Source organism: Falco naumanni, chromosome 1 (assembly GCF_017639655.2).
Source record: "Falco naumanni isolate bFalNau1 chromosome 1, bFalNau1.pat, whole genome shotgun sequence".
Taxonomy (NCBI): Eukaryota; Metazoa; Chordata; class Aves; order Falconiformes; family Falconidae; genus Falco; species Falco naumanni.
The window spans coordinates 85,123,583-85,150,716 of NC_054054.1; the positions used below are offsets into that span (position 1 = coordinate 85,123,583).

The 27,134-nt window shown below is 41.3% G+C and overlaps 1 protein-coding gene across 4 annotated transcripts in view; it reads right to left on the bottom strand.

Annotated features, from left to right (window-relative positions):
• The window catches only part of GALNT9 (polypeptide N-acetylgalactosaminyltransferase 9), a 323,797-nt gene that overhangs the window by 125,300 nt on the left and 171,363 nt on the right, over positions 1 to 27,134 (bottom strand). For 2 of the 4 annotated variants that reach the window (XM_040602335.1, XM_040602327.1), the window contains one exon: positions 2,807 to 2,987. In XM_040602335.1, the coding sequence (XP_040458269.1) occupies positions 2,807 to 2,973 (167 nt within the window). In that variant the 5' untranslated portion in view covers positions 2,974 to 2,987. Of the gene's footprint in view, positions 1 to 2,802; positions 2,988 to 27,134 lie in introns of those variants that run through there. The other 2 variants (XM_040602344.1, XM_040602352.1) reach the window with 2 other exon arrangements.

The window sequence follows — 27,134 nt, forward strand, 5'->3', positions numbered from 1 at the left end:
CCTCTGGATTTTACTCTTTTCCTTCTCCCTTTCATCATAACTGTTATTGTCATAATTATTATTGTTCTTTCACTCTTACTCTATTTCAATTATTAAATTGTTCTTATCTCAACCCTTGAGTTTTACATTCCTTTCCAACTGTCCTCCCCATCCCTCTGGGTGAGGGGGGAATAAGCGAGCAGCTGCGTGGTACTTAATTACCAGCCGGGGTTAAACCATGACAGCAATGAGAGCTACTATCAAGAAATGGAGAGACAAGATCATCAGGCAAGTCAGAATACAGTTGGACAAAACAAGAGTGGTTTTCCCAAAGCCTGTCTCAAAGATCTGAAGGTTCAGTTCTCCCCAACATATGATTAAAGCACAGTGTCTAAACCAAAGAGAAAGGCCAGCTCAGCTTTGCCTCATGGCTGTGGTCACAGCTATCACCTGTTAGGTAAGCAGATGTGGTGTGTATGGTGGGTGAGAAGAGGCTGACAGGGCAGGGAGTGAAAACGGCCTCTCAGCGTTAGAGCGAGAGCTCCCAAGAGAGACTGTATACAAGTAGCTGTGCATTTGAAGGGATCACAGACAAAAAAATGCTGTTCATGAGGACAGCAGGTATTTCTAAAAGAAAATGGCAACCAAATGGCAGACAAAGAGCTCCTTTGACAGAATCACAGAATACTTTGGGTTGGAAGGGACCTTAAAGGTCATCTCTGGACTTGTTCCAACAAGTCCATGTCCTTCTTATCTTGGGGGCCCCAGAGCTGAATACAGTACTGCAGGTGGAGTCTCCTGAGAGTACAGCAGAGGGGTAGAATCACCTCCCTCAACCTGCTGGTTAGACTTGTTTCAATGCAGCCCGGCTTTCAGTTGGCCTTCTGGGCTGCAAACGCACATTGCTGGGTCATGTTGAGCTTCTCATCAACCAACACCCACAAGTCCTTCTCCTCAGGGCTGCTCTCCATCCATACAAGTGAATAAAACTCTTCATATAGTAAGAGTTTCTACCTTCTCTAAACTTTCCCACATTTTTCATAGCAAATTCAGTCTGAAGGGTTTTCCTGTGACTCATAACCACTTAGAGACAAGCGTTTAAATTCCAGCATCCAGACCTAACTAGAACCACCTCAAAAGTGTCAAAACACCACAAGGAAGGCAGTTCTCTCAGAAACTCAGACAGTTAAACATGCAGCATGGCCTTATGAGATTCCCAAAATGAGTACGTCAAAAAGCTTATCTGAATGACTCAAAGCTTCCAAGTAAAACTGTGGAAGAATATAATCTGAAGAGAAACATCACTGCATTGCAAATACTCTCATGCTTCTGACAGCTGCTAAGCTAGATTCAAGCTCTGCAACCTTTGCTTTTGTATTTCCTAGTAGAACATTCTCATTTATTATCCATCTGACTGCAGCAGCTAATAACAGGCCAGGTCAAACCTCTCTGACTTTCACTTGAAAAACTTCACACTGATTTTAAGGGTCCTTGGACCAGATCTGATGCACAACTCAAATATTTGCGTAACTAAAGACTATTTTTCCCCCAGAATAATTCCATGATGGATTTTTATGACGCATCAAGAGAGATGGAGAGGTGAGACCATTGGACAGGTCAGTCTACTTGCATCAAATGTGATATCAAAGCAGCAGAATTTTTTCTCTTTGCCACTTCCCTTATCTAGGTTTTCTTTTGTTTTGTCAGACACTTGCTATACAACTGCTGAGTCAATACTTCTGAGATTAGATTAATACGTAACACAGCTAATGAAATTTGTAGTTAAGCTGAATTTTTGTTTTGCTGGATTTGGGTTTTGGCAGCTTGAACTGCCTAAAATCCTAATTCAATTGCAATCTGCTCATAGAGCACAGATGTTTTGCTTGGTTAAACTTTTCTCGCCACTTAATAAGATACTTTTTTATTTAACTTTCAGTTCTGCCTCTGAGCCCCAGTGGGTCTTTTAAAACAGAAGATTATTATTAGAAATTAATTAAGTATTCTTTTCAATGCTGTCTCCTGAGAGTAACTAGGCATTGCTGCTGATCTCTTCTGCATTAAGACATTACTGATTGTCATTTGTAGGATGACAGTGTGGATGTCTCATCTGGAAGATACATAACTCCATAAATATGAAAGATTTGAAAGCCATTTAATACAAAATATAATAAATCAGTACAAACATTAAACATACAATTGCAACGTCAAACATAGCACAGGCATGTGAAGACTACACCACTAGAATAAAAATAGAAGCACATTCCAAAACCAAAATAAAGTCTTATTGCAATTATAGGACCTCGGTGGATAACACTTAGTCCATGTTTCAGCACACTGTAAACCCCAACTAAACTATGTTAAGAACATCAAATGTAATTAAAGAAAAAGCAGTTGAGTTGATGTTTGGGTTTTTTGTGACCAGTGTCAACAAAGTGTTTCTTGCCACCACCCTGCTTTCCATTGCATATGACTACAAGAAGCACAGACTAAAGCTCCGAACTCTGATGGTTGGCTGAGCTGGGACTACCTGGCTTTTTTTAAGTGAAGGAAACAAAAGAAGCATCAATATCCTGGTGGTTTTTTTTTTTTTAATCTAAGGCCTTGAATTGCATATTAATGCATTACTGACAGAATTAGCTATGCATTTAACATGGCACTTCACGCACTGCATTTGGTCTTTTTAATTTTCACTAAACCAGGGTTATATATATGACTAACTGCTGTCATACTTTAACCAGGAAGGGATGTGAAGAGAAGAACGCCACCATGGGTCAACAGAACAACAATCAGTCACTTATTCTTAATAATAATGTGGAATTCAACTTACTTTTTTGGTCTGTAGTCAGGGATGGACCTGTCCAGTGATATCCTGTCACTGAGTTGGGCATTGTAACCATATTCTTCATACTTAGTCTCCGATTCATGACTATCATCTCTCAGGGTAGCAGCCATTCCCCCCTGGCCCAGGCCTCCTGGACCTTCAACTAATCCCATGGGCTTTGCCAGACCTAAATGAAAAAGACAAAAAACACCAAAACCAACATATTACTAATATAAAGGAAATTGATCTAACCTCTTCTGTGACCACAGGATATTTTTAGATCAACAAGATCTGAACTTCCATGAAGCTCAGCTCTGAAAGACTCATGACACTGGAAATTATCCTCAGCTTTTCATACCACATCAACACATCTTGTAGCATCAGTGCGTAACTATTAATGAGCAAACTATAAAGAATCAATTAGCAGCTTTCACAATTTCTCCTTTTCCCTCTATAAATCTCTGGAAATAGGAATCTTGTTTCCAAATATTCCAAAAGGCCTAATTATCCTTAAGATAATTAAGATATATTTTCCTCACAAGAACTGGAGGGCAGGCCTTTTTCCAGTATAGCCCATTATAGCTTCATTCATTTTAAGAGAGATACATTGAATTTCTACCACATGTAGAGCTGCCAATTTAACTCCATATTAATGTCAGTTCTGGAATAGTTGTTGGAGCAGAGGCATCTGCTCAGTTGCTCTAAAACCACCTGCAGCTCTTCAATGAATGGTTGAGGTTTGGTTCCCATGCTGGAAGTACAGGGTAAATCCAATTTCACTATGTGACTCAAAAGATGGGTCATTTGGACTCACCCACACACTTTGCCCAGCCTGTTCCCACCAAGATGTGCAAAAACTATTAGGGAACTGACATCATCTTCCCCCTGGAAATTACTCCAGATTTCCTCTGTCCTTCAGAGCTTTGACAAACAAAATATGTATGTTTTATAGGATACTCAGCTCTAAACAGCTTATAGGATCAGAAAGTCTGGACATTAAGCTAGAACAATTAGCCCCACTCGGTTAGCGTAAAGATATTAGCCAGTCAACAATGCATTTATAGGTTCCATTCATTGCTCTATTACTGGTCAACTCAGAAATACATGTAAAACTAAGCTAAACCGACACTAAAAATGCCTATATGATCACATCACCAAAAACCTCTTCCATGGCAACAAGCATTTAACTTGGTGCTGAATTCTCATAAATAAGCTCATCAAATGTCCTGCATTTGATGTCAAAGCTTTCCTTTCCGAAATGATCATTCTATCAACAAGCTATTATAAGTGAAAAAGTTATTTATAATAGTCTTGGGGATACCATACAGAGATGTGTAAATAGCCTCCAAATAATCTACAATGAGAGAAAATCAATTAGTTTGACCTGCTCAACATTTTTCAAATTAAGATTTTTTCAGGAGGAAAATAACATTATTTCAACTAAACAATTAAAGACAGAAAGACACTGTCTACATTTGCTAGTAAAACACACAAGGCAGTACAAAGCTGGGACTGGTTTCTCCAAGTCACAGCAAGGTCTGGGACAGTTCAGTCCTCATGAAGGAATGTCTCTTGCACCTTATTGCTAACACTGTCCTCACTGGTTATAGCTCCATCATCATCTCTGCTTAATTATAGGACAGAACAGAGAGAGAGAGTGGTTCGTGAGTGGTCTGAGAGATTAAAGTTACCCTTTTCTACTGCAGTTCTTATGAGAAAATCCTGTGCTAAGGTTAAATGCAACACTAACAAAGAGTCTGAACAAAATAAGGACTGAGTACCTGCAGTAACAGGGATTTTGGTACTGAATTTCAGACATTGCCTACAAAAATGCATACCTCATATTGCAATCAGCGATCACAAGTCAGGATGGACCTTGCTTTTTTGTGTGTCCTTTGATGTCTTCATATTCCTCATCATCATGCACTGACATGCTCAACTGTCTCTGAGTGAATCATGAGTCTTAGCACGAGGGGGGAGCATAGAAGAAAAAAAAAAGGATGCCCTACAGAAAAATATTCTTGGCATGGCCATGCTTTTGAAAAATTCAGACAGCTCCTAGCATTCAAGCCTAGTGAGTTGTTGAAAAGAAGGGAGAACAAGGGGCTCATGCAGACGTGGTCTCACTATAGGTGCATGTGGGAGGTGAACTCCAGGTTCTCACTAGCAGGGGAGATTGAACAGAGGCATGAGCAGAAATCCCACAGGCCACGCACCCATGAGGTCAAAGTAGAAATACAAAGCTTCACAACAGCATCCTTTTCTAGGGTATTCTATTATTGGGACACAGAGAGAAAAGACCAAAGAACTGAGCTACTGGGATTGATACTGATGCTTAATCAATAATGAACTTCTTCAAAGCCGTAAGTGAAACAAAATACTAGGAAAAATTAAAGTTATGCTCAAGGCAAAGGAACAGTGCGTCAGCAGACAGCTCTCTTCAGTCACACTGGCCAAACTAGGATCTTGGACCGCCTTTGGTGACTTATCCCCCAACACCTGGTAATGCAAAACAGAGCCCTCCCACTGTTTAATGACTACTCTTCCTTCCAGGCCAGCTATATTGTCTTCCAAACATGTCCTCCTTCAGAAATGTATGGACTAACCCAGAGTACAAGTAGGAAAGTGTTCATGTCCTGTCTCAAACTGTACAAGGATAATGCAAGTGATGTGTTCAGCTGGACTGAGATGAGCCCCAGCAAGATGCAGACCACCTATTCCTGCTCATCACCTTTCTGGAAAAAAAAAAAAAAAAAAAAAAAAAAATCACAAGGAGTTACCAGCACAAGCCACTAAATCCTAGAGACCTAATGCAACAACTGCAAAAAAGCAAGCTAAAGGTTTCCTAAGATTATTATAATTATTTGAAATACCTATATAGTTTTTATTCATGACTCCTATTATTCTTGAATTCATGAAACTGTCTTCAGGTATGTGCAGAAGCATTTAGAAAGTTTTTGCATGTTTGTCTCAGCCATGTTCCTCCTTTCTGTAGGAGTAGAGGGGTAAGTCTATAATGTGACCTTAGGCTGGCCACACGAACCTCTGCCCAGCTGTATTTTCAGGCAAACGGTAAAATAGTTGTGTGTCTGCTGTCAAAACTTTGGCCAATAGGAGCTAGCTCATGAGTCAAAATTTTCTGCTAACTTACACTGGTAGCAATTAACTTGCAGAGAAATCCAAATCATAGCACTGGTGCTTCCTAAGAGACACAACTGAGCATGGTGAGCCTGGATAGGACTTACGACACCAGCTGTCATTCTCTAGTGCAGTCCTGACCAGTTTTATCTTAATAATTACAAATGTTACAAAGCCTGCAGTTTGCTATTAATGTACAAACACACCAAGAATTCCTACTATGAATAACTATCATTAGCCCAACAAATCTCTTGTAAAACAGTATTCTTGCCCCTAGAAACTGAACAGATTTACTTCATACATCACAAACCACTCTATTGCTCACATTCCTATGTAGAAATTTACCAAATCTTTCTTCCACTAAAACTGGTTCAAAAATGTCCAAGAACCTTCCATTCTTGCTTGCAGCAATCACCATAAAGCCCCTGGCTTAGCATCAAATGATCAGCCTGCAGCCAGTATTACACTTCTGCAGGGCCAGGGAGAAACTAGCACAAGGGAGGCTCACAATTAGGGACTGATATAATCATGTCTCCAACTGGGTCAATGCAAAGGAGTAAGCAAAAAGTGTGATATCATGATATTTGGGGTATTTAAGGACTATTTGAAAATTTTAATGAAATTATATTCTGTAAGAAAAGTGGAGAATGAGAAAGTCAAGATTCTGTTGACACAACTAAAACTCTTCAAGAATTGTGCTGTAGTTAGCGATTTCAAACAACAGAAATTATTTTACCTTACTAAGTAAAACACTTCAATGCACATTAGGTATTTCTGAAAATATTTTCAGGAGCTTCATGCTGAAGGAAATTTAACATTTGTCCCTTTTGTTCTAGTTTAGGATGAGAGACTATTTTGCACTTTGACTAGCTTTATTATTAAATATCTCTTCCTTTGCAAAATTAGAACAGAAGGGCCTAATGTTGCCATCCCTGGCCTGACAACTAGCTCTTGCTCAAGTAATTACAGAAATTACACGTCTGAGAATCTAAATCTCTCCCCACCCAAAAGGAAAAACACAGCAGTCTAATCTTCCTACATGATACAGTCTTAGACTTAAGAGACACTAATAGGAAACAGTGATGCTGTATGTCTCCGTTTTATTTGCCCAATATATAGTACCTTAAAAGGGGGTTGAGTTTCAGAGAAAAGTCAGTGGTTCCCTCAAAACAAACACACACACAACACAACCAAAAAAAACCCCACGAGCAGGCCTTTTTAAAAGGAAGTCGAATCAGGCATATTAGAAGTTAAAGAACCCAGAAAACTAGACCCTTCATAAAGCCCATGTCCTTGAACAACTGCAATGTGGAAATTCTTTTGCTGATCATTTGGAATCATCTGGCTTGGGTTCTGATGTTACATCAAAGAAAACTGAAGACTACTTCATTAAAGTTAACTGACCTGCTTTGATGAAAGGGTCTCCAAGACGTGGCGTACTCATTTGACTTTCATCAACAATTTAATTCCAGTAGTTGAAAACTTTATTCTTTATGCAACATGCTCTTGCAGTTTACAGAACAAAACACTTGCATCTTTATGGCACAAGTAAGGGTGGAATGAAACTTTCAACCCCCAGGAAGCATCAAGCATTTTGCTATTTTTCTTATGGGAGAATTGGTTAGATAGCCTTCCAAACCATGCATAACGATGATTATTTCATATACCTTTTTCCTACATCTGGAATTCTAGCTCATCAAGCTGCTAATGCTAATTGTTCTAGAGCAGAGTCATCATATGTTTGACTTACTTTCAGAACATATTGCTGAGAGGTTTTTTTCCCCCCATTCATACCCAAATTGTAGCCTAGTCTGACTGACAGTTATAGCAATGCAGTAACATTGACCAATATATAGCAGCAATTAAATGATACCGCATTGCTTCATTCTTCAAGAAAAGCACTGAAGAGTCTCTAGAAGTTCTTAGGAGCAATGAATACAGTGTATTTTACATATGTGTGTCTGTGTTAAATGCAGCAATTGCAGGCAATGTTCTTCAGTGCATGGTTGGTTAGATAGACACAATATGGCTATGTCTTACATAGGAAAACATTTGCACAGCATTTTTCATCTCAAAGGATTACCTGTTATTTCAGCAAATACATCGTCAACAGAGGGTGCTGCTCCATGACTACCTAAGTCAAGATCATAACTCGCTAACCTCCAAATACAGAGTTATCTGCATCGGTCAGCCTTCTGAGAAAAAAACAAAAGAGGGGTGCTAGTCAGCAGCAGCATCTCAGAAAAAGGTTGATCTGAAGAGATGGGATGAGGACGCAGGCAGTGGGAGACAGTGTCTCCCCAGGTTTGACTGAAGCAGAGGCTGCTCATGAAAAAGACACAGCTTCCAGCACGTCCTCCATGCCCTGATCTGAGGGGTGCCCAACAGTCTGGGACCATTGAGCAGAAGCATCTCATCAGAGGCCTTCCAGCATGCCAAACATGGGAACAATACCTGGGAGGACATGGAGGAGCAGAATACACTTCAGCAGTGCTCCTGCAGGATGCATAGGTGGGCTGCCAAAGACAGAGTCAGTAAAGAACAAGTTTTTTGTTCTTGGGCATTTTCTGCTCAGCAAGAAACAGACAGCCTTCAGGGACAGCTCATAGGAAAATTCATTCCTATGGATCTCGCCTACTGAAACAACAGGGAAAGGGATACATTTCTCAAAATAGTGCTGCTCAGCAGAGACACAATTGCTATTGATTTTATATGCTGCGTGTTTAGGTCCTACAGTGATGGGGAGCAGCATAAAACCTAAAAAGGACAGATGGAGAAATGCTTCTGGTTCAACTTCCAGTATATACGTGGGGTTTAACCAAGGCAGATCAGATGAGGGGACTTTTGTTTTCTTCTTCTTTTAAAGCTTGTCGCAGACTTCCCGATTCTCCTCTTACTTTTGAGTTACTTACCTGTGGCTCTAACTGGCACCCATTTCACCCATTCCTCCATGGCTCATGAAGCCACTGTGGGCAGGGTACAGCGGCACTGCTGACAGTGTAACCCTGTAGCTCGTGCCAGAGCAAAGGATTGAAATCATACTGCTAGCTCCGAAACAGTGATGGGCAAGAGAGGGGAGACAGGGAACAACAGCGGTAATGCCCAGCAAGCTGCCATTTTTAAAACTGTCTTTTCTTTAAATTTTTAGACTAGAAAGATCCAAGCCTGTACGCTGGGATTGGTCATACCCAGTTCAACACTGCAGATGACAATGGGGTCACAAATAATTAGCGTCTGTCATTCATTTCAAATTTATTCCTCTCACTGCAGAGATTTCTGTGTAAGACAGAAAATTACTGGGGGAATGGAGAGCAGAATGAACTGGTCCTAGTTTCTTAACCGGATTAATTACTCTGCAGGATGCATAATTTTCTCGGAGAGACCTTCTATTTTTTACCATAAACCCTGTCACAATGGGAAAATTACTGAAGAGATTTATGTGAGAAACTATGGCAAAAGCAAGATCAAACTACACCAGTCATTATTTTACTGTCCTTTTTTGTGTAATTTGCAACACAATTACAGACAGCTGTAAAGCAGGTTCAGCCAAGGTTCTCAGACACAATTAACCTTTTGACAATTAAAAATAAAAATAAGCAATTGAAAATAATTATACATCCACGTTCACAATAGCACAGGTCTCTTCTTAGCCTTTCTCTGGCCTTCCAGCCATGTCTGGCAAGGCCACCTGCCCTTCAGCAGCTGTGACTCTGCTCTGTGACACTTCATCCCTCTTTCATCAGGCAGTACCAAGAGTTGCTGGGCAGAACCACAAGGCCAGCTCCACCACCAATGCCACCAGATTTGGTAAGCACTGACAGAACTGATGCAAAATCTCTGAAATGTCCTTGCTGACCTGTCTGTCTTAGGTTGAGAAGGGCTGCAATGCCAAATTTCTGAGCTTTCTCTACACTTAGACTATTTGCACTCTTAAATAACTAGCAACACAAAAGTATTCTGCTTCCTAGCACCTTAAAAGGAGAGAACAAATAATTACCTTCTAAAAAAAGGCACAGTCATCCAGCAGTTTTACCTGTGACTCCTGAAACATTTCCCTTTCTTTTAAACAGGAAACATAAAACTTATCAGTAACACAGCTGTTTCTTTCCTTTTCCAATTCTGATTTCTCAGTTGAAAATATCCCTGTACCTTGTAAGGCAATAAAAATCTTTAGATCCTAGTTTAACCAAGTTAAAAAAAAAAATTCAGGGGCAAAAGCAACCGTGCATAGATTGACAAAGCTGACTTTTAGCATTTCCAGTTACATCTTTTGAAAGAACAGAAAAAGGTTCATAGACTCTAGAATAGCTTCAGTAACATCGCTAAAACAAGACTTAATTTTTTTAAGCTAGTTCTATACAAAACCACCCTTTCGGAAGCAGGTACTAATTTAGTTGCAACTAATAAATCAGCAATAATGCCTCCATCTTGAATTACTGTATTACACTATTTTTGTAACCTTGTTCTGTTGCAACTAGAAACCTCAGATGAAGGTTACGGCCTCACTGACTAGCATACCTGTAGGCACGGAGGAAAAAATTGGTCTTCCTCCTTCAGGAGTCAACAGTACATGTTAGGGTAAAGCATATGCACAAGAAAAGCAGCTGGTTGGAGGAGAAGGAAGAAAAAACAATATGAGCAAACTATTCAACACCAAACAAAAGGTCTCAGCTCAGCAGTAGTCCTGCTGTTTATAGCTCCATGTTAGTGATCCCTAAAAATAACTAAGAGGAACAACTTTTCCAAAATAATGTGTTTACATCAGAGAAAGGCTCACTCACATAAACAGTGTTTTGCCTCTCACACACACCTAGAGCAGGCCAGGAACACTCTGATAAGCTGTTCAGTTTAGTACGTGGCCCAAACTGGGTGCTGGAGGAGATGTCCTGAGAAGGCTGAGCGAGACCTCATGGGGCAGAGCTGTTACAGCTGAGAGAAAAGATGCCATGAGCTTTGTCTCAATTTGAAATTGAGCTGACGAGCCCCATGAGTCTGAAGGTTTGACAAAGAAGGGGCATAGGCTACAAAACGGTAGCAGTAACTACTTTTACAAAATGCTTTGAAATCCCTGGATAAAAAGAACACAAGTTACTTACTACATTCCCAAAGAAGCAGATTTTGGGCTTGAGATTCAGTACTAGAAAAAAATATCTTTTTCAGAAACAATACCCATCTACCTTGGGTACTCCTGGATGTTGCAGCACGATCAAACTAGCAGACTGCAACAAGGCTTTACCATTAGTCAGATTCTTCTGTCCATGTTTGTCCTTCCTCCAGAGGTCAGACCACACAGCTGCTCCTCCCCCCATCTGACCCCCAACACACACTCTCTCCCCTCAGGGCTATTTAACCACTTAGCAGGAACGAGCTACACCTGCACATCATCCATGTCAATCAACCCACTGCCTCTGAGGCAAGGCCACAGCTGCATGTTATCAGTGCTGATCAACCCTCTGCCTTCACTCCTCTACACCTGGATAAAGTTTTTACACCAGTTTGTGTTGGTTCAGATGCCCTTTCACTGGGCTACTGAATACAGAGCAGCCCCCACTGTACAGAAAGATACAGTATTGGAGCTCTTCTGCAACGTCACTGAAATACTGCAGTGCTGCACAAACACTAGTGACACTGGACTCCAAGTGCCCCTTGAGGCTGGAAGGAGTCATCCTACTCTCCTTTGGGCAGAAATGACCTGCTGAAAGGTTAAATAATTCCCCAGGATTGCACAGGATATGGTGGTGGAGCCAGAAATCAAAGCTAGTGACTGCCCGAATTCTTGTCCTGCTGTGATTAATTTATGAATTAAAAAGCAGCCTTGGTTTCTAACACAGGCCTACTCCAGCAAAAGCTGAAGCATCTTCTGTCCAGTGATTCTCTGTGAGGCCAGCAGCAGCTAAGGGTGTGGGGTAGTATCACATGGCATCATATCTGGAACAGTATTTCTCTCTTCTTGATCCTATGATACGACCCTGACTGTCAAAACACTGGGCAAGTTTCACAGCCTGTGCTTTCTTTTTTCCTCCCTCTCCCATGCTGTATACTTCATTTTTACAAAGGATCCCATGCAAAAATTTGCCAAAAGCATGTATCTGCCTCTTTTCTTGACTCCTCTAAATACTGCACAAACTATGGTTAACGATGAAATTGCCCCAGCTAAAGCGTGGCTCGCTGCAATTATTGCCTTGGAGAACATAAAAAAAAATATTCTGTCCCACAGGCATAAATTTGCTGAATGCATTAGTAGCTCAGTGCACCAAAATTAAACATGGGAAAGTAAAAGCATTTTGCAGTTGCAAGTGCAAAGTTCAACAATATCCAGAAAAAAATCGTATTTGAAACTATTTCACTATTTGACACTACTTCAGTCAACTTTGCAAACCGTAGTATACAGTGTAAGGAGTCAGTAGTGTATAGCTCATGATTCAATCTAAATGTTAAACAGAACCTGACCCTTAATTTCTTCATATCCCAACTTTCCATATCCCAAAGCAGCTTCTCCCATCACAACCCTGCAGTAAGCCTACATAATATGTAAGATTTGCTACCCAGAGAACTGATCTGAATTTTGTCCATATCAAAGGTACTTACTTTCTGAGCTAGAAGGAATGCTGTATGTGGATGAGATTTAGTTTTACATACAGAAACATTCACCAAATCACACTCCACAGGGGCACAGGCTCCAACTCTCTGCAGAAGAGAGCAACAACCAAAACTCCATCCAATTTAAATTACTCCAGCACTTCCATTTATCTGAAATCAAAAATAAAGTCCTATTTTTTATAGTTGTAATCAAGTTTGCTTCATCTTTGCTTGAAAGATTTATGTCCCCTAGTATCCAGTATCAGTCCCAAGTACCTCTGAAGATAAGTAAGAAGACAAACAGCACCGTGCAGCTGAAGGTTAGAAAAGGTAAAAATACAGTAACTTGTAAAGCTGAAACACTCAATATGCAACTTTTTGGCTCTAGAAACTAGGAGGTGCAGTGGTTTTGTACCTTGATCTCATCTCCAGACCCTTCTGTCTGTTCAAGTGAAAGCCTGCGATAGTATTTCTCAACCTTCATCCACAGCTGACTGACAATCCCGTAAGACACCTATCTGTGAGAAGGCTGCTGAGTGATGGTGAAGGGGTGAAGTGATTTGGCAGCTCTCCCTGCAGGAGGGCTGTTCCTTTTCTGCCCCAAGAAGCTAGTCAGGCAGAGAGAATGCAGAATCAGGAGCCTTGGAAATTATGTAATTAGGACAAATTATCTGGAAAGAGGACTGATACGTGCTTTGCCCTATGTTTCTTCATCTTCTTTAAAACAGGGACATTCCCTGGTTGCAGACAGCACTCTGAGCCACAGCCTATGAATATCTGTCAAGTGCTCAACGCACATTAGATGTAAAATGCCGTAGAAATGCTCAGGACTTTTATCAGCATCTGGGCTGGAAGCTGACCCTTATTCCATCCTACATACTCTTCCCCTTACTGTACTGATTTATTAATGCTTAAACTCTTTATATTAAGCCTTACCAGGACAGGATTAGGCCAGAACAATTTTTTTTCCTAGTGTTTTCACAGGTTTCAGGACACCATTGTAGCAGATACTACACAAGTCCAGAAAGACGGTGCCTACCTCAAAGAGCTCGCTATCAGTGTTGAAGACAAGAAACAGATGCAGAAAGGTAATCAGGGAAGAAGCCAAGAAAACAACACGGGTCAGTAGGAGAGGCAGAGGTTGTATGCAACAGTGTGCTATGGATTTCATCCTTGCCATAACAGCAGGAAAACAAGCTGTTTCATAGCCCACTGGAGGACCTTCTTTTCTACCCCACTGAACAGATTCTATCCCAGTGTGCCCCCCATATGCAGATGGTGTCTTGGGGATGAAAAGGAGAGAATTCCTATGGGGATGTAACCTAGGGACAGGATTTATAGTCTTCTCCAAAATAACCTGATCAAGATATTTCTGAAATGCTTCCTTTTGCAGAAAAGCTTGTAATAAAAGCTCCCTAGTCATTCAGGTTATTTTGACATGATGAAAGATGGCAGTTCTGATATATGTAAGCCAGGTTTCCTGCTGAGAAGGCTCAGCACAACTCCTCCTCTGTCTATAGAGGGAATGACTCCATGGAGATCTCTGGTAAAGCTGCTCCACGCCAAATGCAGGATTCCTAGTGCATGACTTAGGACTTTGAGGAAGAGGAGATGAATATCTGAGGAAATACAAAGAAAAATGTGTAATGGAGGGCCTGGCATAGGAGACAAGCATAGTAGGTAAAGCTGTGTTAGTCATTTTGGTGCAATGTGGAGAATGATCAAGTCCATCAATGCAGCCACTAGGCCTGCTGGGGTAAGAAAGGAACATCGGTCCCTGCACAGCCATCCTCTTCCCCTGAGCTGCTGTTCAGGTGTGGCACACAGGCCGCTGCTGGCTTCATCAGCCCCCAGGCCTCAGCTTTTGTTCATTGGCTCGGCAGAAACACTAGCATTGCGTAGGCTACTCCCTCTCTAGACACAAATTTCATTAGTACTTTTTAATTGGAAGAAATATTGTGGTTTTATGTACAGATATCTAATATCAAAAGTAATTGCTTTTATAGAATACTCATTTGGAGCCGGTTTCCCCTTGAGATGAGAAAATGTATTCTAATTACGACAGATAATTCAGGAGGAGATAAACAGATTGACGAATGGAAGGACCAAGAAATAGGAGCTACACAGACCACTGGAGATGAAAATAAAACTTCATTTGTGAGGTAAGACACTGATCCCAAGTCTATAGATAATGAGAGATAGCACAGTTTTGTCAGACCCTTGGTATTAAAAAAAAATAAAATCAATTTCCTAAAGAGCAGGGATCCTTAAGCAAGGGAGATCTATGTGGTATATTTTTAAACTTAACATTTGAGTTATGAAAAAAAAAGAACCTATCCCATATGAATAATTTTAAATTATACATGACTGATTCTGTTGGTATTTTTTATTATTTTCATTTTAATGATCAAAAAGATCATTCACAGAGAGAGATCAGTTTGTTTCCTTTAAATAAATAACAAATGCCAAGATTCTTCTAGAAGTTATAAAATCCCAGATGACTTGTGTTTTGTGCTGGTGAAACGTATAAAATGGATTTTCCTCTTCAGGGCTTTGGAGGAAAGCCAGAAAACTCCTCTGGTGATGGCATAAATCTGTAGTTGGGAGGGGGGAAGCTGAAATGTTGGTGTAGCTGCCCAGCAGCCCGCTGATATTAAAAGGAGACAAAATCTAAGCGTCACCACTTTGGTACCTGGCCTCTGGCAGTAGCCAATACCTGAGGCTTCAGAGGATACGAAACACAAACCATAAAGCACTTGGCCAATTAAACTCTGCACGGTCCCTGGAAGCAGAGTTCCTTTCTGAACCCCATAGGCAGGTAACTAAAGCCCTGAAGCACAATATTAGATTACCCTCATTATCTTAACTCAGGCAGGTAGACATAGGGCTTAAAACTACCCAGTGCCTTTTAAAAGCCCAGCCACTAATACTGGATTCAATGGCCTCCCGCAGCAATGAATTCTCTGGTACTGTCACGGTCAGAGTGTCACTGGCTGTAGGTGAAATGGATCACCTGTATCAATATATTAGATTTTCTTTAATTTTTCCAGGGCAACAGAGGTGAAAACTCCTGGGGAACGTGATCATTGAAACAATAACAAAACCATTCTAGAAAAAGGGAAAGGGGCTTCTCCTTGAAAAGCTCAAAGGTGCAAGAGCTAAAACTTTGGGGTTGTTTAATTAGATTCAGGAACATGCTGCTCCAATCCAAGTTAAAGGGCTTTCATTTCATAAATGAGGAAAAGATCTTTTGAAAAACAAGGAGTTTACTTGTGTGAATCAGAGATAGGGAAGGGAAGCAGTGGACCGTTGCAGGAAGGGAGTTCTGACCCAAGGTCTGACACGACAGCCTGCAGCTGAAAAGATGCTGTCGGATGCAATGACATTTTCTTGCACCTACAGAGCTGACTGCACATCTCTAACTGTTAAACCCTTTGATTTCTGACACAATTCTGGATGAGAAATCCCTGACTGGCCTATTCTCAGGCCAGCTCAGCTACAACAGTAAATCCCACAGGGTTCGGCTCCATAAGGAAGAAATTATCTTTAAATACAAAGAATCTTATAGAAGCCTATCTACCTAACTTCAGGTCCTATGCAGGCTTGTACTATTCTAGACTCTATTGTGCTGATATTAAAGTCCAAACTAACCGAAGGCTGTACCACATCCAACATTGTCAAGCCTGCCAAGTCACTTCCTTTCAGGCCAGGTTTCAGTCAGGCACCCATGGGACTCTGCTCTGTCTCAGACAGATTGTGTCCAAGACTCTTCTCCCTGCCCAAGGGTGTTTGGTGAGCTCTTGATAAGGGCCAGACAAGCCCATCTCCTGCAGCTTCATTTTGCAATCATGCTCCACATTATTTGCAGACATTCATATACCTCCCTGCTCATTTACCTAAACAGCCTGCTATTAGATTAAACTAACATAATCACACAGGCAGCTTTCTCAATAACAGAGTCACATACAACCCTTGCCATTTGTGTGACAGAAAAGCTCCCGGTTGTTCAACCCATTTTACACAGCAGAGGGTGATGACAGCATCAAACCCAGAACCTAGTAGCTGCTGGAACTCAAAATGACATCATGATTGAAAGGAGGATCTCAATTTTCCATTGCTGTGAAATTAGTCACAAAGTTCACCTCTGGCAACACAACTACAATAAAGAGACAACATTAACACCTACAGACCTGCTGGCTATGTCCACTGATCTCCCTTCCATGCTCCAAGAGTCACTGTCCACCATCTTTGTTGGCCATGAGAGATTCAGATGATCTGAAAAAAGTCCCCAGTTCCGTCAGAGCAGTGCTGGTTCTCTGTCTGCTGCCTCTCAATCTTACTATCAGGCATTTCTCCTTGGGAATAGGTGGTAGATCAGCTGCCATGGGGGACACGTGATTTCAAGTACTTCTATCAGATATCTTCAAGGGCCCACACTTGAAAATGAATTAATTTGGATATCTGTTTTGACAGAAACCAGAGAAAGCCTTGATTCCCCTATTTTCCTTTCAGTGTGATATCGTCTTATAGGCTCTCTAAGGTGACATACTTTTCTTTTGCATCATTACACAGCAATATTGATGGCTGGCTTCAAAACATACTCATTTTCCTGACAGACTGCCTATTTTACATCTGTAGATATGTGTATTTTTCTTGAACTATGTTTGTGTGCTACACAAACAGGCACATCTTTGACACCTCTCAGGGAGTTTGGCTTGGAAATTTAGTTTGAGATAGAACTTGTGTCTCTGCTTTTCCTCCCTTCACTTTATTTTCATATCTCATGTCAACATACACTACCGCTGTGCTTTGCTGCTTGTCAATCCCAGGCTGCAGTGCCTGCTTCCATCAGCCTAGTAATATGCACATGATTTAATTTCCTATCAGCAGGACAAGTCAGTTCAAAACCAAACACAGGACACATTTTAAACAGCAAAAAATACAGCCCAGAATCCAGCATCTAAACCAAAAAGTTTCAAGCCAAAAACTGATGGCAGTTTTGAAGCTACAATGGATGAGGAAGGTTACTATGCAGATTCCTCCTAATCGGCAGACACATTTATAGCAGATCTATTAGAGAGTGTGCTACAACTAAAGATCTGATTCTCTCCTGCTCACAGAGGACAGTACACAGGCTCAGCACAGTACACAGTGCTGAGCATCATACTCGCTTTTGAAGTGCCTTGCTATTGTTTCAGGAAATGTTGAGCCTGGATTTGGTTCTGGCTCTAGAGAGGACAGCGTTCACTCTCGAAAGTCATAAAAGAAAGTCTATTTAGAAATGGAAGACACAATGTTGCATGGATAGCTTATAACATACAATTAATCAGGGATTTATCAGGGAAAAATAAAAGTAATTAGGTACCATATTCTCTGGAGGAAGTAAATCAAAGTGTGAGACAGTTTTGCAAAAGAAAGGAGAAATGAGGACAAATAGCAATTGTCAATACATTTGATAAAATAAAGATGTAACGTTAGGGGGAAATATTGGCACAATCTTTTATTTAAAAGTGGTAATAAAAACACTGCTTGCTTTGATTTCTGCCCTTTCTGGTTTATTGTTGATATAAAGATAAATTGACTCAGACTTCCAGGAGCGGGAAAGCTACGATCCACTGTTACAGGCACTTCAAAAACCAGCACTGCTATAATACCTGATTCATAGTTAACAAGTCTGGCAGCGTTGTGTGCTGGTATTTTTATGAATTGACTGTGACCTATGGCTGGTTTAGGCCCAGATAAAGTCACTGCAAGACAAAGCAGGCTTTGTTTGACAAAGGTGGGGTGCATTTAGTAGCAACGTAGTACTTTGATCTACCTACAGAGCATGTTCAAAGCTATCACACATATCTAGAATTCAGATTATATATAAAGACAATGGCCATGTTTTTGAAATTGTGGATCAGACTTCTACAATTTACCTTTCTAATGACACTGACTGCAATAGTGCTTACCTGGTTTCCACCAAGGCAGCATAAACAGAAATTCAAGTTTTCAGAGACTCAATTTTTCTTCAGGCTTTCCTTTACTTTATGCAGAAATTCCATAAAAGAATGAGTGTTCCTATCCCCTGGTGTGTCTCAGGTTTGTACTTATGACTGCATTATGAGATGTTAAATTACACAGTAAAGAGAGAAATGAAGACAGTGATAGAAGGTGCCTTTATACAGAAGATGATCTTTCAGTGGAAAGACAGGTATGAATCAGAATTTGAATTTCAGAAAACTGAGGTCTGAGCTTACAGCTTGGACTCATCAGTCCTCAAGGGGACAAAGCAGATGCACTATTCAGTTGTGCTTAAACTTCAGGTCAGACCCACACTTCCCATAAAGCAGAAAGAACTTTCCAGAACCAAATGGTTCCAGAGAAAGCCAATGCTGAGCCCCCTGGGCCCTGAAGGTTATCTGATACGTGCTTCACACTGCCTAGCAAAGAGCGGCACAGGATCATTTTTCTGCTCCTCACATAATTTAATTATTCGTCACTACTGAAAGGCAATGAGACACGCTAGCGGGACCCATGTCTGCCATTTTAGGAAGCTAAAAATAAAGGAGGCTCTCCTGCAGTACTGGTGCAGTGTCAGGGAAATTTCATGCTGCTACTGTTATTAACTGAAGTAACAGGAAAGCAGAGGAAAAATGCTTGCGTTAACATATTGCCAATTAACAGAGCAAGCAGAGAAATTCAGTGTGAAGATCTGAGTCTGGTTTCTTTAAAAGCTAAGAACTTGATTTTCATGAGTAAAAATCCTGTCCATCACCGATGTGATTTTTAGCCTGGTTTGCTAAGAAAAAGCAGTTTGTGGACTCATGCTCTCTGCTTCTGTCTATCAGTCTACTTCCCTCTCTCATACCTTCCCCTCACCTCTGCTCATTAGATTTTGAGGATTGTGTCTAATTTCAACCAGGGCTTGGCAGACAGTCCGAGGTCTCAAAAAATTACATTTCTGCAAGTGTCACAAAAGTCGACAACTGGGAAGAATTGGCATTAAAACGTTCCTACTACAGAAGAGGTTCAGTGAAAGATCAAATACAAGAGATCTGTTGGAGCTATCAGAGACCGCCCAAGAATTCACTTTTAGGATTTCAACCCACAAGAAAGTCAACTTTCTTGCTTTTGCTCCTTAAGGAACGAAATATTTGTTTTAATTGTGGCAATTACTGGATGTCTAAGTCTGTTGGATGTCTGGCTGTTATTTACATCATTGATTAGCAATATGAGGTAAGATGCTGCACAGACTAGTCTGGACTCAGACCTCCTCAGTTAAATAGAGGACACAGATAAGGGAAGGGGATGAAAAGACCAGAGAGGTGAGCTGGCACCACAGCTAAAGAGCAAAGGAAAAGCACACCTGGAAATGAAGTCAAGGTTTCGTATTTCAGCAGCTCTAAATATTTTCTCAAAAGCTAGCACTGATGCTGCTCCTTTAGCCCTCGGTTTGTGTGAGCTTACACATGCTTCTTGCCAGGTATTAGCGGCAATGATGAGAACTAGCTTAAGTGACAAAACTGTGCTTTTTGGTCATAGATTAGGGGATTTCTAATAAAATAATGAGGTATGTCTGTGACTCCATTTAAAACTACTGTTCCTGTAAAGTTATGACCTTAAAGCGAATTCACATGGAAGTGCCTGACTCACTAAATTAGCACTTCTTCCCTCAGGAAGGGAGAAACAGACTGAGAGGTGAGGCACCATGACAGCAGGACACACCACTCCATGCGACTCTGCCCATTTCTCCTGGAATTAGGAAATTAATCTTTCTGATTTTTTAATAGTAGGGGTGCTTTTTCCTCCCTGCCTTTGAAAGGAATGTAAAGCAAGCTATGAGCCCAAATCCACACAGCCTCATCAGCAGAGTAACAAACAAAACCTTTTTGTGTTTTGTTGGTGTATTTTTTTTCAAAAGGAAATTTGTCAGTTCAGTATCTGTCAAAATACTTCTGAAAATAATCAATCTCTAGTTTCACACTCAGATGCTGAGACCTTCATATCTAGCACAGAGAAGCCACATGCATGCAATATCACCCATCAAACAGATTACAAACATCTTCTGGTTCAGGAACAAAACCAAAAGATCATACACTGACTTCCTTTACTAAAATAAATTTCTATCCAGAAATATACAGTTCTGTTTTCTGATAGTACAGTGTACAGAAGATATCTCAGCCTCCCATCACACAGTGCACTGCCCAGTCATGTCTAATTGGTGTTGATCTTGCATTAGCTGTCTGTCCTTCAGGCTCGATTCTGATGTTGCTACTACAGTGCTGTAAGCAGGCTATGTAAGAGACAGATTTCAGAATAGTAACTATATAATTTTATGTTACTATATATACACACAATATATAAAGTTACAATAATCTACATTAACATGAATTGTCAAGCTGTGTTACAAGCTCTACCAGAATAACCTGTTGTATGTTGTGCTGCAGTGAGCAACTTCACCTCTCCTTAGGGCTAGAGCAGTCCTAGCACGCCTCATGCATGGATCCTGATTCCAGTTCACTAATGCTATGCTTACTTCATCAACTATAAGCAACTTTAATAAGAATTTCACTGGTCTCATCCTTTCACAACCTCCACTGCACCTCTAAGACAGCAGTATTTGTGCTCCAGCTTCTTGTCGGTATGATTAAAAGCTGAGAGATGCCTAAAGAAGTAGTCCTGTAACATAGGCAAAAATCCCTTTTGTTCAACACCACCTCTGAGGGCTGCATCACTCAACCTGTGTCCATGGGCATGCCAGGCTGCACCATCCCAACTTCAGTTAGGCCATGTCTTTGTTCTCTCATGAATACTTCTCCTCCATTTCTGCCTATCTTCTCTTCACTCCTCTCATTGTGCAAGGAAGACTTAAAAACCTCACTTTGTGAACTTTGTAATGTGTGACAGAAAGCGGGAGACAATGAATCCAGTTACCAGGCAGATCAGGTTCAGAATGAATCACAGAAGAAATTCTTAATTCCCTGATCTCATCTAAACAGGCTCTCTGCAGCCCAGCTCCGAGTCTTGTAGGCCTGAAATGGGAACATGGCTAGGAATGTGGGAACCATATCAAGCTGACTCTATCAGAAAACAGGTTTTACATATAACCCCACTGGATACCAGTATGTGAAAGCCACTTTCATTCCAGAATTAATTGTCTGTTGAATGAAAATACATTGAGCCAGATGGATCTATTTCAGGAGGAGGATCAGGCTAGCACCAATATAAAATAAAAAATTATTGGGTTTGGTTATTCAAAGCTGGAGTAGCTGAGAGCACGTGTTCAGTGCAGGTGCTGACATGTTCAGGTCTATGCCTAAAGGATTATCCCAGGAAGGATATATCAAGTGAGTTTGCCAAATATTAAAGAAAGATGGGAAATTTCTAGTTAATTCACTGCAAATCTTTTCACTGCTCCCTACAATACCAGCAGTGAATGATCAAAAGACATTCTTCAAGTGTTGAGAGAGCTGCAGCTTCTAGTGGATGCAAAAGATCATCAAAAAGTGGGAGAAAAGACTGGTCACCAGGAAGAAACACACAAGCAGGCTCCAGCAGAGCATTTGGCAGCCCACGTCCCTGCAATTGTGCTGGAAGTCACAAGCCTAAATCCACAGACCTTGATTCTGGGGATTGTCCATGTGACACAGAAATTATGTCAACCACCCATTTTTCCAAGCCAAACGCACTCACTGCTTGTGTAAGTTGCAAGCATCAACAATTTCAGTGGTTAGACATCTTAGTATTAGGTTGTTTAGTAACTTCAACATGATCAGCTCGCGCTTGCTTCATACCCCACTCCCATCTGTTACATGGAGTCACCGGCAATCTATCATCATGTTTTAGGACAGCCCCGTGTGGCAAAATCTGGTTTTCCTATTAGAGGTGTGAAGAGTACCTAGTCCCTGCCCAGCACCTCTAGTACAGTGCTTGTAACACAACACAGGGACACGTAACCTTCATTGGCCAACTGACAGGAGCACAATGGGTATCAGCATCTTTCATCAGCAGGTTTCTGCTTGTGGTAGCCACCAATGGGATCGAGTTCTACAGATGCAAAATTTTGCAGCTATCTGTAGCCTTACTTTACGTATGGCCGGATGGCTAGAACTCTGCCTTACAGGGACTCTATAAAGCAACTGCAAATGTTAATCCTGAGCAAGACTAACCTTTGGGTTATACAATGTTATTTCTATTGGGGATATTTTCAGTCTTATCGCTGCCTTCAGTTCAGTATGCACAGGAAAGAACACCACCAATCTTTTCCACAACACAAGGCTTGTCTGAAAATGAGTGAATATAACAAAAATACATTTTTATTTACAAAAGCTTCACATCCTAGAGGCATATGAGAGCTGTAAAAAAAACCACCTCAATTTCTAAAAGGGCAGTGAGGCCCTATTGCCAAATAAAATATAAAACTAGCATAAAGAATCAAATGAAAAACAACCAATTAACCCTATCACCCCACCAAAAATGCCAGAGACAAAATGAGAAGCAAACTTCTCCAGTATTGCAGGAGAGGGCTTTCCAGCTGTCATGGTGGATACCTTCCAAAAAAACGAACTCCTGTGCAACGAAGTCCCTTTTGCTTTATGAATGGTACAGCAGTACCTTGGCTAGGATGCCAGTCTGGGCTGGGGGAAACAGAAGTTGAGAGTGTGAGTGACCTTGCACAAGTTCCAGTTTTGATGCATTCCAAAGTGCTCTACCACACCGAGGATAACTCCTAGGTGCTAGCAGGTGCTTGCAGGAAGGACCTGCTCTCCCTCCAGGAACAGATCAAACCTTTGGCTGAGGCTCAGGATGGGGCTAGTCAACAAAGGATACTAAAAAAGCAAGAATGAAAAGACCCATCCTTGCTTTGAAGTCTGGAAATATTTGCCCCTGTAAGACCCGCAGCTCTAAAGAATGCAGCAGATGCCTTATTCTTCACATAAAGGAAAGGGAAAGTTATATGATCCTCCTTTTGTTTTTATTTTTTAAACAATATACTAGTGGTTACAGCATTCAGCTGAGATGCAGATAACCTATACACATTTAATTGCATATCCATACTGAAAATACTTATTCAGTCAAATCTTAAGGAAAAGCCTGTCATGCGAGTTAGGCACCAACTTGCTCAGTGCTGTCAAACTGAGACAAAAATTATCACAGGCAGAAGCAGATCTCAAAGGTCAAAAGTGAAGAGCTTCTACCATGTAGACAATGGCTGAGGGATGGGGGAGCTATGTCCATGAGAGCACAGGCAGTAGCTGAGGCAAGGGGGGTTGTGTCCTGCAGCATACGTAACAGATACGGTGTGAGAAGAGGATATGGTTTTGCTCCATGGTAGGTAGATAAGAGTACTGTGCAGTGTTGTGGAAACAGATAAATCAATCTCTGAACAAAGCTTGCTCAGATACCAGGAGCAAGACAGCCACGATAATCTGACCTCCTGATCTGTGTATTCTTTTTGCGAAATGCAAACTGGAGCCAAACAGTGCAAACAAAAGCAATCAAAGACTCCAGTAGTAGGGGTCAGAGATAGAAACACAAAGCTCACTAGATCTGTACCAGAAAGGGGAATCACTCCAAAGCTTTCAAGGAGGAAAGATCCTGTTCTCAACCATACTAAATTAGTACAGGGACACAGCATGAATTCATCCTTTATAGTACTTACACACCATCATAACTACCCAATATACTGTTCATCCTGTGGCAGAAGTACCTTCATTTGGCAAAATTTACTACTGGAGTTACTATGCTGGTAACTACTGGCTGTGCTGATGCTTCTGGATCAATAGCAAGAATTAATTTAGCTGACTGACTCCAATAGGACTAAGCGCATGGGTGAGCCGAGGAGAATATGGATCATTGCTACAGGCATAAAAACCTATCTGAGCAAGTTAGCCCATCCAACCAGCAGTATCTGTCACTGTCCACACAACGCTCTGCTGACAGTGGGACAGCAGTTGGCAGCATCTGTGGTTTGCTTAGAAAGCTGTGTTGGATTTGCACCTCACAGGTTCCTGACTAACCATGACTGCTGACTGTACCACACCCGTGATTTTTAACAGTTCTCCCCAGGAACAAAAACTAGTAACGCACCGGTAATCCCACAGAGACCAGCTCTGTACTTCACGAGTCTATGAAGTCTTTGACAGAGGTCATCCCTCACAGGCATCTGCCTAGTCTAACACAGCCCTGCACGAACTTCTGTAAGTAGTACTTGCGTTTTGCAGTATCTGGATATTTAAAGAAATTCACAAAAGAGGGAGACCTGGCAGGATTCATTTTCTTCCCCGATCAGTTTATCAGACATTAAAGCCTAGATGGGAGATGTTTTATGCTGTTTGCAGCAAGCAGTGATTCAAAAGCAACTCTAGCAAACCTGGTTTGAATCATGGCTTATCAAGTGAGACCATTATACTAGTGATCACTTTTTCTTATGAGTACTCCTGTAAAAGCAACCGGATTGCCTGTATAAGTAGCTCTGAAATATAAATAAAAGGTAGATAATTGAGTTCCATGGCTGCCTTTTGCCTATACAGACTCAGATTTTCTCCTCTCCCTCCTGCCACAGTTAATTGCCTGAAGCGGAGAAAGCAGTGTTTTACAGAGACAAGGAATTGTTTTCTTGGAGCAGAGTCCAGTGGCACTGAGGTAGCAAAGGCCTTTACGTCAGCAGCTTCTTTCCACAGACCTGCTTTGGTCTTGCAGAGAGGAAGGCGGTGTCAGGGATCTGTTGGGGGATAGCATGGTTTTTGCCAATGCTATACCATTTCACAGTGGCTATTCAACCCAAGGGAGATGCTGACATTACAGCCGCCTCTTAGGCATTTGCGCTAACATTTAGCGCAGGAGGTTAAGACTGAAGCAAATGCACTAAAGAATCCCAGAGGCCAACATGTTCCTTTGTATTTTCATCCACTGAGTTTGGGTTATTTAGATGTGATTTCCAAATGATGCTGTGAAATAGGTAACCGCCTCCTGTAGTATTCTGGCATCAAATACCTCTGCCTGACAGAGCCATTTTTAAGTAGCAGTGCTTAAAGAAGCTCTTTCAAAAATCTTTTCTTTGGTTTTGTTTTCTTAATCATTGCCCATTCTCCCAGGATGACATGCAAATTACAGCTCAAATATTAGAATTATAAATCAGTCTGTGGTGGCAAATGAAAGGGCTTCTAGAGAATGGCTCCATAGGAGGTGGTATAAAGATTAAAATACCCAGAAAACTATATTCTCACCTTTTCTAAAAATGTTTTCCTCATTTACTTAGACAACTCTTCAGCCCCTGAGAAAACTCTGTGTCCACGCTGCTCATGAAAACAAAACAGAATCAGTCTGTTGTCTCCTCAGCTATCTACCCTGCAGCTGCCCTCAGGCCCTCCTCCAAAGCCAGCAATCAAGGACACACTTGGAAAAAAATATATACATTAGGCCTTTTGCCATTTGTCAGAGATTCCCAGAACTGGCCCTTTTCTACTATGCTGTTTCACTAAGGACTCCCCCCACTGAGGATATGAAACAGTTTATGGTCTCAGGCTCATCCTTGGCTTGAGAACCATGCCTCGGAACAAGTCATTCCAGTAAAATAAAGGGAGAAGCAGGTAGCCACGTCTGCTTTGCAAGGCAGCGTTACAAGACTGGGCAGAATACACAGAGTAATTTAGCCTGATGGTGAACAGCAAGTGGGTTTGTTATCCTGAGGACATCCATCTCTTCCTCTTACTGGTAAAAGACCAACAAACTTGTCTATTGACATTAAAGCTAGCCCTCTCAACACACATTTCAGCGAGATGATGTAAGAGGCACAAACAAACATGCAATTATTCAGAAATTAAATGGCCCAACAAATGAAGTAAGAGGGGTAGGAAACCTGTGTGAGAGCTCCTCTGGATGTTCCACTGGATTTCCCACAGAAAGTGCTGCTGCACTGTCTTTCCATACGTAGCCATGAGTCCCAGTTAGCTAAACCAGGTGAAAGAAAAAGCTAGTGCAAAGAACCACAGAAGCACAAACCCTCTTCCCTCACCGTGGGAGGAGAATGCCAAACAGAGGGATAAGAAAGCAGAACTCAACAGAAGTCAGACCTCTTCTTGAGGCAAATGAAGGCCCTTTGCTACTGCTTCAGAATTCAAAAAACCACGGCCAGAGAAGTCATACAGATTATATGTGCTACACTCTTGTATGCTACCAGTGCGGATACTGTGGGTGATGAAAGAAGACAGGACAGAAATTAAGAGGTAAGCCAACACTGAAGAGATGAAGCCTACCAAGCTTTGAAGCTATCTTCAACAGGTGAAATTCCATACTTTTCAGTGTACTGGAGAGTTTGCAAATAAGGACTCGAAAGCCTAGCAGATCAGACAGAAATAAATCACAGAACCAAAATTGTCACCTTCATTCCCAACAGCACTACAATGCACTTGAACTCCAAGTAACCCCAGCTAAATGAGAGGACCTGAGACCAAGTCACATCATGCTGCTCCCTGATTACTCCCTTCTGTTCCATAAGACAAACAAATCTTGGTTCAGGAGATAGCCCCGGTACAGGTAATTTTTTTGCTCTTCTTATGTCCTACAGGATTTGCTGAGTAACCAGCAAGTGTCAGTTGCACTGCAGCTTGTCTCCAAAAGCCTCTGGGAA